The 14,729-nt window shown below is 37.6% G+C and overlaps 1 protein-coding gene across 3 annotated transcripts in view; it reads left to right on the plus strand.

Annotated features, from left to right (window-relative positions):
• The first annotated feature begins 8,476 nt into the window (after positions 1-8,476).
• Positions 8,477-14,729, plus strand: part of LOC136862834 (alpha-tubulin N-acetyltransferase) — a 237,271-nt gene continuing 231,018 nt past the window's right edge. For all 3 annotated transcript variants that reach the window (XM_067139103.2, XM_067139104.2, XM_067139102.2), the window contains exon 1: positions 8,477-8,655. In XM_067139103.2, coding sequence (XP_066995204.2) covers positions 8,552-8,655 — 104 coding nt within the window. In that variant the 5' untranslated portion in view covers positions 8,477-8,551. The remainder of the gene's footprint in view (positions 8,656-14,729) is intronic.

Raw genomic sequence — 14,729 nt, forward strand, 5'->3', positions numbered from 1 at the left:
ACCATACCCCTCGTAAAGTCGTCTGTCTGCTGGAAATGCCTCTGTTGACGGCGGCCTGGCATTCTTAGCTATACACGTGTCCTGTGGCACACGACAACACGTTCTACAATGACTGTCGGCTGAGAAATCACGGTACGAAGTGGGCCATTCGCCAACGCCGTGTCCCATTTATCGTTCGCTACGTGCGCAGCACAGCGGCGCATTTCACATCATGAGCATACCTCAGTGACGTCAGTCTACCCTGCAATTGGCATAAAGTTCTGACCACTCCTTCTTGGTGTTGCATTTGCTCTGTCAGTCAGTGTATAATGTATACATACAAGAGCAATATATCAAAATCAGTCAATACTAATCTGCGTTTAGGGCAGTTGCCCGGGTGGCAGATTCCCTATCTGTTGTTTTCCTAGAAATTTCGTAAATGATTTCAAAGAAATTGGAAATTTATTGAACATCCCCCGTGGTAAGTTATTCCAATCCCTAACTCCCCTTTCTATAAATGAATATTTTCCCCAATTTGTCCTCTTGAATTCCAACTTTATCTTCATATTGTGATCTTTCCTACTTTTAAAGTCGCCACTCAAACGTATTCGTCTAATAATGTCATTCCACGTTATTTCTCCGCTGGCAGTTAGGAACATAGCACTTAGTCGAGCAGCTCGTCTTCTTTCTCCCAGTTCTTCCCCAAATGTTGCAACATTTTGTAACGCTACTCTTTTGTCGGAAATCACCCAGAACAAATCGAGTTGTTTTTCTGTGGATGTTTTCCAGTTCTTGAATCAGGTAATCCTGGTGAGGGTCCTATACAATGGAACCATACACCAGTTGGGGTAGACTTACATGCCCTCTCTTTTACATCCTTACTACAACCCCAAAACACCCTAATTACCATGTGCAGAGATCTGTACCCTTTATTTACAACCCCATTTATGTGAATACCCCAATGAAGATCTTCCCTTATATTAACACCTAGATACTTACAATGATCCCAAAAAGGAAATTTCACCCCATCAACGAAGTAATTAAAACTGAGAGGACTTTTCCTATTTGTGAAACTCACAACCTGATTTTTAACCCCGTTTATCAACATACCATTGCCTGCTGTCAATCCCACAACATTGTCGAGGTCACGTTGCAGTTGCTCACAACCTTGTAACTTATTTATTACTCTATACAGAATAACATCATCTGCAAAAATCCTTACCTTTGATGCCACTTCTTTACTCATATCATTAAATGAAAACATAGATGTCCAATAATACCGCCCTGAGGAATTCGCCTCTTAATTATCACAGGGTCAGAAAAAGCTTCGCCTACTCTAATTCTCTGAGATCTATTTTCTAGAAATATAGCAACCCATTCAGTCACTCTTTTGTCTAGTCCAATTGCACTCACTTTTCCAGTAGTCTCCCATGATCCACCGCATCAAATTCTTTAGACAAGTCAATCGCGATATTGACCATTTGACCTCCTGAATCCAATATATCTGCTATATCTTGCTGGAAACCTACAAGTGGAGCTTCAGTGGAATAACCTTTCCTAAAACCGAACTGCCTTCTATCGGACCAGTTATTAATTTCGCAAATATATCTAATATAATCAGAAAGAATGCCTTCCCAAAGCCTACATGCAACGCATGTCAAACTTACTGGTCTGTAAGTTTCAGCTTTATGCCTATAACTCTTTCCTTTATACATAGGGGCTACTATAGCAACTCTCCATTCATTTGGTATAGCTCATTCAACCAAACAATAATCAAATAAGTACCTCAGATATGGTACTATATCCCAACCCATTGTCTTTAGTACATCCCCAGAAATCTTATCAATTCCAGCCGCTTTTGTAATTTTCAACTTTTGTATCTTATTGTAAATGTCATCGTTATCATATGCAAATTTTAATACTTCTTTAGCATTAGTCATCACCTCTGTCTGGACATTATCCTTGTAACTAACAATCTTTAAATACTGCTGACTGAATACTTCTGCCTTTTGAAGATCCTCACATACACACTCTCCTTGTTCATTAATTATTCATGGAATGTCCTTCTAGGAACCTGTTTCTGCCTTGAAATACCTATACATACCCTTCCATTTTTCACTAAAGTTTGTATGACTGCCAATTATGTTTGCCATCATGTTATCCCTAGCTGCTTTCTTTGCTAGATTCAATTTCCCAGTAAGTTCCTTCAATTTATCCTTACTTCCACAGCCATTTATAACTATTTCTTTCCAACCTGCACCTCCTTCTTAGACTCCATATTTCTCTATTATAATAAGGTGGATATTTACCATTTCTGTTTGCACATTCCTTAACAATATTTTTAAACCTATCCCAGAGTCTGTTTACATTCTTATTTACCGTTTTCCACCGATCATAATTACTTTTTGAAAACTTCGTCATGCCTGCTTTATCAGCCATATTGTACTGCCTAATAGTCCTACTTCTGAAACCTTTCTTTCTATCATATTTTTTAAACTACGACAAAAACAGCTTCGTGATCACTAATACCATCTATTATTTCGGTTTCTCTATAGAGCTCATCTGGTTTTATCAGCACCACGTCCAGGATTTTTTCCCTCTAATTGTTTCCATCACTTTCTGAATCAGCTGTCCTTCCCATATTAGCTTATTTGCCATTTGTTGGTCATGCTTCCTGTCGTTCGCATTTCCTTCCCAACTGACATTTGGTGAATTCAGATCTCCAGCTACAATCACATTCCTTTCCATGATGTTTCCCACAAAGCTGATTATCCTATGAAATAATTTTGAATCGATGTCAGCGCTATCCTTTCTCGGTCTGTACACTCAAAAGACATCAAGTTGCCTATTATCTTTAGAAATGAGCCTTACACCTAGAATTTCATGTTTCTCATCTTTAACTTTTTCGTAGCTAACATATTTTTCTTTGACCAGAATGAATACTCCCCTTCCCACTTTTCCTATCCTATCTCTGCGATACACACTCCAGTTCCGCGAGAAAATTTCTGCATCCATTATATCATTTCTCATCCGTGATTCAACTCTTACTAAAATATCTGGTAAATATATATCTGATGATGATGCTTGTGATTTTAAGGGAGCTAACCAAATTTTATTGATTTCTTTACAATATTTCTACACTTCAACACTAACCTACTTGATTTCCAGATCTCTGTAACCTTATCACCGCTCACTAGACATCCCCGTTTCCGTGAACGTACCTCCCAATTACCCTTCCAAACCAATTTCCTAATTTATACGTGCCACTGCGGTTTAAGTGAAGGCCATCTGAGCGCAGATCCCTATCTCCTACCCACCCAATAGGATCTAGAAATTTCACTCCCAGTTTCCCACCTACCCACTCCATAGTCTCATTTAAATCCCCAGTCACCATCCAGTCAGTATCCCTCCTACACAGTATTCCACTGATAACAATCTCCGCTTCCTTAAACTGCACCCGTGCTGCAGTTGCCATATCCCACACATCCCCAACTATGTTGGTACTTCTACCAGCTTGCCTTGCGTTGTTGGTACCAACGTGAAACACCATCACCTTCTCCTTCCCCTCCTCCTTCTCTTTTACTTTTCTCGGCATCTACCTCAACTTAATTCGTGGATAACAATGTACCCTGTTTATCTTTCCTCCACACACTTTCCCCACGTGTCTAACGATGGAATCCCCCATGACCAGAGCCTTAATCCTACCCACCTCCTTTGATCGCCACCCTCCTGGTCAGCGCTATCTTTCCTGATAGCTGCAGAAGCTACTTCCTCCTCCATTTTCTCCCTCCCATGACCCTGTTCCACGTGTCTTTTCTTATCCTCTACACTACATTTCCCTTTCCTACCTTTTCCCTTCCTCCTACTTCAACACATTTCAGCAACAGTTCCATATTCCTCATCTTCCCGATTTCTCACAGATACCTGTCCTTAATTCTGATCCTGAATAGCGCCCTTAGCCTGCAAACTCCTTCCCCTTAGAACATTAGACCACCTGTGTTCTACAATCCCCCCTTTTCCTTCCCATCCCTCTTTTACACCTGCTGTAACCTGTACATTATTTGAGGGTGGCCTACCTTCCTTCCTGTCTTCTGTGAGAACCCTAATTATCTCCCTCAAACTCTCCAACTCCTCCCTCATACCCCTCAATGCCTCGCCACACCCACAGTTCCTACACTTGCAGGCCTTTGCGATTCTTTACGGAAAAATGGAAAAAGGAAAAATAAAGTAACTTGTTTTGTGCAAAAAATGAACAGAATGAAAAATTGTCTAGGATAGTACTCAAAGATCACACGACAATAAGGTAATTAATATACTATAGCACTACAATACTACTTCGTCGTACCCTATTTTTATCCTACAGCACCCTAACAGATAAAAACTGCTGTTAATTACTGATTACCGAAATTAATACACAAGAATTACACAATTCTATACTGCAATTACGCGTATCCTAATTACAACAACAGAATTCTGTTGGAGAGTTTCTACAGATACCTCTACTATACTACACAAATATTTTACAATAAAAAAAACAAGCACGCTAATTTCTATTAAGCTATTACTAGTATACTACTGTACAGGACACTACGATAATTTAAACTATGTTCAGACGTATCCTAATTACAATACCGGTACCGTATGTAACTACTAATCCCAAACAGAAATTGAAATTGCAAGTTTGTAATTTGCACGAACTACTGTACTCAAAGATTACCAACAAAGCTAAATGCTTAAGACAGATTATTATTAGTACTATGCTCTAATAGATACACACGAAAGATACGCACACAAAGATACACACGAATGTAACAGGTAAGATACTGTACTATCTAAATATTCCGTATCTACACGACAATTCTAAACTGAAATGTGGTTATATGATTTTTACCGCTGGTGGTTTACTATTATTTTCCCTACTATGCGGGGCGGAGAATATAAGTGTCCGTAAATGCCGAAAAATAAGAGATTGTTTACAATAATTTCTCTCAAAACTACACCGGGGGCTTGAACTGCAATATTATTACGATAGGCCCTATAGGAATTTAATGATTAACCTTTTAATCGATGTATGAATGAAGGTTCAAAATAAAGTACAAAGTATGCTGGGACCTTAGACTACAAATTATCAGAATAAAGTAATCAGCTGATTTTGTATTTGTTTACACATATACCATGTGCGTGTAGCCCGTCCTTTTTGAACTCGTCGGAATGTAGCAACAATTGTCAATAATCCAAAAATTGTTAAGTATCGTAATTATCCAATGAAATTGCCTTGGATTCCCTTTAACTTCTTTTTAAATCGAAGTTTACAGGCGTATCGTGTTTTTTAATTTAATAAATTATTACCTTCGTGATAGTTAGAACGGATATCTATACGAAATTTCGGAAAAGTCGCGGCGGAAGTTATGGTACTATTCCTTATGATAATCTGCCTTTGTAAGTATTATATCGACTAACTTACAGATATTTACTAATATTTTTTAAAGTTTATATTATTACCTAAAATATTTCCTAAAACTAAATTCGAAACAAGGTACACCTAGCTATGGGCGCCCATATGACAGTTTCTAGAGGGGGGCCCAGACCTGGGGGTACGTAGTACTGATAATATTTTGGAAGATAAATGGCGATTTCTATTCTGCGGTAAAATGACCCACGGTATCCCCTGCCTGTTGGTGGGGGACGGTACTACCGGTTTTAAGTAATACTGACTTTTGGTCACTTTCTTGAAAGGAAAACACATGACTACACTAGATTTTTGCCTTTCCCTGGGAACTAGAGGGGGGCCGTGGCCCCACCTTGCCCCCGGGTATGGGCGCCCTTGCACCTAGCTAGCTTACTTAACCTAGAAAACGTAATTTATTGAACACCAACTGAATTAGTTGTTATAAAATTCAAATAAATATCACTACTCCCAATTTCTACCAACAAGCAATAAACACCATTATATAAATAGCACTAAGTGAATGACACACACACACACGCGCGCGCGCACACTAAATTAAGCAATTTCAATAGGTTTTAACTACTTTATCACTACAATAATGCAAGAGCTCTCTCAACAGCCAACCGTTCACAAGCACATCCAACAATGGAATCTCTATATAGGCAGTAAATATTGTTTGTTAGTGTGCAGTAGCACCTATCTCATTTTTCCTCACGGGAGATATTAGAAGCATATGCCCCAGCATTATGTTTGCTGAGTTTGTCTGTCATCCGAGATGTTTGTTACTGTTAGTTCTAAATTTAAAAAATAGTCGTATGCATTCCTCAACAGGAAGGAAATAAGAAGTGTTGTTTTCAATTCAGTTTTGGCGTATATCTTGTACGTATTTAATCCACATTAAACTATATATTTCAAAATTAAATTAAACGATCAACATCAGACAAAAGACAAATTAATTTCTACTAATATCCGTCAAAAATTCGTCATCTCTCAAAGCTAATTTTACCCGCGATACAATTTGAAATTCCGTCAATTTTGACGGAAAATCCGTCAATTTCGACGAAAATCTGTCATATTGGCGGCATTGATTACTACAAGTCTGGGGGGTCTGTAGTATCACCAACTGTGGGGTGTGAAATTACTTTATATTATAATTACATTAGTTTCTGTGGGTTTGCAAAATCTATTAATATTAATATTTTAATTCTTTCTGTAACTATCATGAAGCGGTGGTCTGTCACCTTCTAATTTAATTGATGGAGGATATAAAAACAGTAACTTATATAATAACAGAATACTAAAATAACTAATAAACTAATAAATAACTTTATTTGTTTTATTTTATTTAGAATAAGACAGCGACCACACACGTGTAGTATTTTAAGCTGAAAAAAAATCTAAAAATTACTATTAGTTATATATATATAACAATATTTACTGCCTATATAGAGATTCCATTGTTGGATGTGCTTGTGAACGGTTGGCTGTTGAGAGAGCTCTTGCATTATTGTAGTGATAAAGTAGTTAAAACCTACTGAAATTGCTTAATTTATCCGTCAGGATAAAATTGGTTACACTAATGTAGACCATCCCGAAATACTTTATCTTCACGAGCCAGGAACTGTTTTACAAAATACAAAGGATGCTTCATAAGTAATTTCTTTAGTTTTGTTTTGAAAATTAAGTATGGAATTGTTTGTCAGTCTCGCGGTAATTTGTTGAACAGTTTCAATCCATATATTTAGAAATTAGGCTTCATCTTTTCTAACCTAGAGTATGATATGTCCAATTGGTTTTGTGTTCTAGTATTATGATTGTGTATGTCCCTTCTAACTGTTATTTCTCTATGGTTATGTCTTACATTTAACAGTGTGTTATAACTGTCATTACTGATGTCTCAATAAACAGAGGCTTACAGTGGGCAGTCCCAGATTCTTTGGTAATCAAGCGCAGTGTCTTTTTCTTCAAAACTATTATTGCCTCTATTCTTCTACCGTGAAATAAATAAATAAATAAATAAATAAATAAATAAATAAATAAATAAATAAATAAATAAATAAATAAATAAATAAATAAAGCAGTAGTTATTTATAAGAAAGGTCGTAAACATGACCCTTCAAGCTGTAGGCAAATTTCGTTAATACTCATTGCAACGGAGCATGTATATTCAAGCAGCTATATTAGCATTTCTGTGTGAATAATATATTGACACCATCCAAATTTGGATTTCCTTCTGGATAAGACACTGAAAACCGATAATTTGTTACTTGGAAATCACAAAACAAATGGTAGTTATTTGTAAAGATGTATCAGAACTAAAGACAATTGTGTCAGGTTTGCCTTTAGATTTTCTTTTAGGGGCAATTTTACATCTGCTGGTAATGAATGGTTTCACAAAACGTTACATGTGAACCTTTTTATAACAGTGAAACATTGGTGAGAGTTTTTATCTTCCACGGTGGTCACAGAAACTGACTTTCGTCTGCATTTTTATTCGTAATTATATAGCAAATTATTGAAGTCTGACGCATCCAATTTTCATCCTTCACTCATCTGATGTGATGTGATGTGATCTCTCCGCTGAATGATTAGCGTTGAGGCCTTCGGTTCAGGGGGACCCGTGTTCGATTCCTCGCCAGTTCGGGGATTTGAATCGCGTACGATTAATCCTTCTGGCTCGGGGACTGTGTGTCCGTGTTTGTCCCAACACTTTCCTCTTCACATTCAGAAAACACCTTACTCTACCAACCACTACAGACACACGAAATAGGTATTACATCCCTCCATGTAGGTTTGGTGTCAGAAAGGGCATCCAACCGTAAAACAGGGCCAGATCCACTTGTGTGACACAGTTCGCACCCTCGACCCCACAGATGTGGGAAAAGCGGTGGACGAAGAAGAAGACTCCTCAGATGTGATCTAACCACTTTTTTAATTATATATATATATATTGAAAATAGGTTGGCAGTAATATTCCAAAGAGTAGCTTTCTCTTTGCCAATGACAGGAGTCTTGTCATGAGGTTCTCTTTGAAGTTGAATGTTATTACCGGAGCATGAATGGAGGTTATAAGTTGACATTTGTTATATTTAGGATATACTAGTATCATTTTAGAGTAAAGTCATGGATTTTTCATTCGATGTGAATGAAGTTCTTAATCAGAATTTGTCGTCAGTGGACAGTAGTCTTCTGCCCAGTGGTTTTTCTGGAAATCGCCGTAATGCAGCGTACGTAGACTAGAAGTTGTTTTCTGTAGTTTTAAGATGTTACTGGTGCGTGACTGATGGAATTCATGACAGTTTTTCTGACCCGTTGCTTTTGTCTATACTACATCCAATTGAAGATTATTTAGGTAGAAAACCATGCTAAAATTATATATCTTGACAAAATGGTCTGTTTTTTGGATAACTATTTCAGGCTGTAGGTTAGAAGTCTCATTACATTGTTGGGAAGAAGTTATGTCTCTATAGTGAATGACACTTCTTAGCTTTGTGTGTTGGACTTTTCAGCTGTGTTTTGAGGATTTGCTCTGGGTCGCGAACATTAACCGACATCTAAACCAATCCGCTATTATACGAGTTTTCATATTAGACTACTAGCCTGAAACTAAACTTTTTTTTTATTGAGTGGGGTACAATGACAGTAAGAGCGAGAGTTCTTGTTTGATTAACTTTTGATTTTTTTATATGCACGGGATACTTTTTGTTCATGATCTTGTCACATTACTAAAAGACTGCCATTATATCACTGTCATGCAGCATTTAATTGCTAAATAGTATTTTAACAGTCTCTCTTGATATTTAGATTTTTTAAATGATCAGTACTGTAATATAATGAATATAGCCTGTCCACATTTGTTTTAAAGTTACTGGACATTGGCTGCACAAGTGGTTCCCTGCTGCTGACTGTTACATACGGCTAGCTGAATCACTCCGTGAAAACGTTCTTTCAGAATGAAGGGTGTTTACTGTCATCTGCTCAATTATTCCTAGCGAAAACTGCTACAGTGTCTTATAGCAGATTTGATTTCATTAAAGAAAACAATTCTCAGACATAACAGAATTGTCTGAATGCAACTAAAGCAACTAAAGCAACCGTATACATTTAGAGACCAGTCTGTTTTTGTTTCTAGAGGAGTTCACACTTTATTGAAACTGCTACATGGTATTGTTACATGCCGACTTGAAGGCTGTACATCTGACTTGGTGGCGATTTGTATGATATATGAAGGCATTATTGAGGTCAGCGGTAGCCAAATCCAAGTTGGTTTGCAACAGGTCAGCTAGACATTCGAGGAAAGTTTGATCTTTGATACTCAATTTAAAATTGGTCATTGAGAAAAGCATTGTAAAGAAAGCTGGGGCTGCACCTTAATTAAATCCCACCATTGCCATAAGACGTGTGTCGGCGTGGCGTAAAGCAAATTGTAAAAAAAAAAACAAAAAAAAACCACTGTATAAACTATGGATGCAATATTTATCAGAAATATCACCAAAGTTGATCTGATCCACACAAGAGGAATAACCTAATTTGCAGACTAATTATGTATGGTACCTAATTAACAGGTTGAGAGTTTATATTTTGTAACCTTTGTATTTCACTGCTTTGAAGAAGACAGTGACAAGAACCAAACAAATCATTTGTGAACTGACCGGTATATTAAATGTGCTTTATTTGGAATATTACTCATGACACATATTGATGCAGGTAGTGTGGTAGCGAACCATCTGTGACACCCTTTGTTCCCAATCTCTGAGTACCTACTTCCTATTATTATTATTTTTTTACCGTGTGATTTGGCCGCACGGTTAAGGTTGCAAAGCTGTGAGCTTGCATTCAGGAGATAGTAGGTTCGAACACCACTGTCGGCAGCCCTGAAGATGGTTTTCGTGGTTTCCCATTTTTACACCAGGAAAATGCTGGTGTTGTATTTTAATTAAGGCAATGGCTGCTTCCTTCCCACTCCTGGCCCTTTCCTATCCCATTGTTGCCATAAGACCTATCCGTGTCAGCATGATGTAAAGCAAATTTAAAAAAAAAAAAGTTACTTTTAATGCTGTGTTTGAGCAAAGATGCAGAGATGACTGGGAAACCTTTGCTAGGAGCAGCTTGAACGATCAATCTTACTGAGGTGCATGTTTCTGGTCCCATCATACTTTATTTACTTTCCTGTTTGTTGTTCGTCTGCCTCCATGGCTAAATGATTGGTTTTTTGCTATTTGCTTTACGTCACACCGACACAGATATGTCTTATGGTGACAATGGGATAGGAAATGCCTAGGAATTGGAAGGAAGCAGCCGTGGCCTTAATTAAGGTACAGCCCCGGCACTTGCCTGGTGTGAAAATGGGAAACCACGGTAAACCATCTTCAGGGCTACCGACAGTGGGGCTCAAACCCACTATCTCCCGATTACTTGATACTGGCCGCACTTAAGCTACTGCAGCCATCGAGCTCGGTGGCTAAATGGTTAGGCTGACCTTTGGTCTAAGGGGTCTCGGTTCAATTTCTGTCTGGGTCAGGGATTTTCACTTGCATTTGTTAATTGCTTTTGACTCGGGGCTGCATGTTTGTGCCGTTTTCAGCATTAGAATTTATCTTGGGTAGGGCTCCATCCGCACGGATGCACAGGTCGCTTCCGTAGGACTTCAACTCAAAAGACCTGCACCAGGTTCTCCGTAGGCCACTCACTATTTTATTGTTCAAGCCTTAATTTGTGAACAGCTAGAGGTCATTTTGCACACAGTAATTTCGCTCCCAGTTTCCTTTACCCACTATATCTTTTTGGACATTGTCTGTTTCTGGCCCTCCTTTTTTTTTTCCCCACTGTTTTCTTGCTTACACAGTTATGTTACCTAGGCCTAATTCATTTTTTAATTTTTTCCTGCCTTCTGCTAATATGATCCTAGTTTTCAATGTGGATGATGAATTAGACAAATGAACATGTTAAACTGAAATTTGTTGGTAAATTAATGAAAACTAAGATTAGATAAAGGGGATATAATAATAATAATAATAATAATAATAATGGCACGTGGCCTCTGGACAGTCCTGGTGCATGTCTTTCAAATTGTCATCAATGTGCAACATGCATGTCTGTGAGGAATGAACCCTACCAAGGATGAAATCCAATGTTGAAGATGGGACACTCACTCAGTTCCTAAGCCAGAGGAATTAACCAATGAAGGTTAAAATCTTTCACCCTGCCAGGTATCAAACTCAGGGCCCCTTGGACGAAAGGCCAGCATGCTTAATTGGTTAACCACAGAGCCGGACATATGAAGAGGATGAATTACACTGGCAGACAAAAAAAAAGTGGATCACTTTAATTTAAGAACAGAAACAGTATTTTCTTCATTTCTACAGCATATTATTATAAAATGAAGTTAACCAGTGCTCTGCATAATTCATACTGATTATCGAAGTTCTTTTTCTGAAATTTATCCAAAACGTTCGTAGTTGCTGTATTTTATGAACATGTCATTACCTTAAATTAACATTGCATTACACTGAGCAAACTTACGGACATATCACTGAAAGTTTTATTAATGACACTACACTTATCTTGTCTTAGCTTCGGGTATTACCACCCCTGGCGACGATTAAGGCCTCCATCATTCACGGCATGCTAGCTAGAAAGTCCTGGGTCGTTTCCTGGGGGTGAGCGCCCACTCTTCCAGTAGTATTGCCTGCGCTTCGTTGGGGTGTCAAAGTTGCCATGCCAGAGCTTTTGGTGTTCTATGGGATTGGACTGTGAGCTGGCCAGTTGAGGGTTAGTGCCCTGATGTCGCGCAGATATTCCGTTAGGCAGCGACCAGCATGTGGGCGTGCATTATCGTGCATCAGGATGAAATTTTCACCAACTAAGGTAGCATAGGGGATCACATGCTCTGCTAACACCTACTGTGTACATTCAGAGCACCTCCAATTTGGGTCTTACCAGAGACTTATATCCCCTCTCCTCTACATCATTACTACAACCCCTAAATATCCTCATGTAAATACATATCTGTTTAGAAAACTAAAATTAATTATATTTAGTATTTTCTTTATGAATCGTTACGTATGTAGTTGAAAAATGCTGTTTTTATTTTACATATTTTGTCATATTTTGGAATTAAGCACATTTGTTCCATTTTCTTAGTCATTCAAATCAATATAGTACATATTTTGCCTAAATGGTATCAGATTCTATTAAATTATCAGTCCTCTCAATAATGGAGAAACAAATCGATTGTTATATAAACATTTAATATTTTAACTTCTGTGCAGCCCAGCAATTAACAGTGTGCCAGTGGTTTCCCAATTATTTTGTAATTCAGGCATTCCCTTTCATTGCTTCATACTTCTATCCAGTCATTCACAGTTTGAATTAGCAGTCAGATGGATCATAGTGTTCTTGTACTTACCACTATGTCTAGAAGTACAGTGTGTTGAGCTGTATATTGATTTCATTGAAAGACATTAACATTGTTACAGTTTGCCTAATTAAAAGATGATGGTTTATCAACTGACACTAAGAAATTATTTTGTAATTTGTGTCAGTGTACAGTGACGTCTGCTGAAAGGTTCCTGGTGCATCAACACATTTCAACCGGTAAACATCAGGCTAACAAACAAGGAAGTTCCAGGCAGTGACAGTTGTTTCGGACACAACCAACAACTTTGAGTGTAATGTTAAAGTTCAGCACCGATCTTTGCCGTGCTCTCATCTCTGCTGACATCCCTCTCTTCATATTGAATAATCAGTGCTTCGGGAATTCCTCGAGAAATATGCCAAATTAACTATCCCAGATGAGTCAACGTTCAGAAAAACCTATTGTTCAGCCAATTAGATGAAACTGTTGGGAAGAGAGACAAGAAATTAAGGACGTAGTCATTGGTTTAAGTGAAGATTATTGTAGACAGATTCTTTTACACTGTGGTGTTCTGGAAAAGTGCAGTAACAAAGCTATAACAAAGCTGTTCAATGAAGTTATGGGTATCCTGTGGCCACGGGGTGTTAAGTATGATAAAATGCTACATTTTATTAGTGATGCCGCACCTTATATGACAAAAGCTGGAGAAGCGTTGTATATCTTAAGATGACTCATTTACTTTGTATATTACATGCCTTTGGTCATGTGGCAGAATTGGTAAGAGGCAGTTACCCCAAAGTAGATTTATTGAATTCCTCAGTGAAAAGGTTTTTCTCAAAAACCTCAGAGGAGTAAATTTTCCTAAGAAATATACCCAGAAATTCCATTGCTACCTAAGCCAATTCTAACTAGGTGGGGTACATGGCTGTAAGCAGTTGAATATTATGCATTTTTGAGTTTAACTTAAAAAGTGTGCTTTTTACTTTGGTAAATATGAAAGAACTCATCTCGTTCACAGAACTACAAAATTCCCCGTCTATTCCTAAAAAAAAAATGTTTTTGTTTGTTAAGAATGAAACTATATTTTTCAGTGTTGACTTCGTCAAATGTAACAAAAACTTTTCAGTCTGTCTAACACACAGCAATTACAATATAAATTATAACACAATAAACATACCTGTAAAAATACACACTATTATAAGAAGAATGACATGTTTCGTTTTACAAGAACATCATCAGATTCTATCAAATCACTTAAAACATGCTTATATATGTACAGTATTGTTTACGTCGCATAAACTTGTCAATGATAGAGAGTTTATAGATAACATGAACCAGTAATGACAAAAAATAGGCTTACATGTATTAATATAATGAAAAACTTGCGTACTTATATAGACTGCCGATGCTACGTCCGTTGTCGCCAGGACGATGGTCATGAAAAGTTTTAGGTAAAGCACACTGCTTGCGGAGAGGGGATGGGAAGCATCTCTCCTATTGGGTGATAAAATAGATTATACTGTACCGTGGAGAGGGGAGGGGGAAGTAGGGCGGAGCGAGTGGAGTGCTGTGGAACCTTCTATCAACACTAGAGAGGGGAGAGGTTATTGACCTACTTCATTTTAAAATGTACTTTTATGTAATATGGATAAATGCAAATTAATGATTTTAGGTGAATAAAGTAAGGAATTGAAATAGAGACTAACGATTAAATGTTGTTATTATGATAACATCTAATTTAATAAGTAAGTGTTGTCCAGATGTTATGTGAGAAGAGCAGGAAGGGGGGGGGGGGGGGGGGTTAAAGTGTGTATGGTCATTTAGGTTAGTTACATTAGCATTTTTTCAATGTAAATTTCTATTGCATCCTTTATACTCAAAGATTTACTTTTATTTTCGATGTGTAAAATTTTTAGATCTGTGTTGATGTCTGTGAAATGGTGT

The sequence above is a fragment of the Anabrus simplex genome, chromosome 2 (genome assembly GCF_040414725.1).
Source record: "Anabrus simplex isolate iqAnaSimp1 chromosome 2, ASM4041472v1, whole genome shotgun sequence".
Taxonomy (NCBI): domain Eukaryota; kingdom Metazoa; phylum Arthropoda; class Insecta; order Orthoptera; family Tettigoniidae; genus Anabrus; species Anabrus simplex.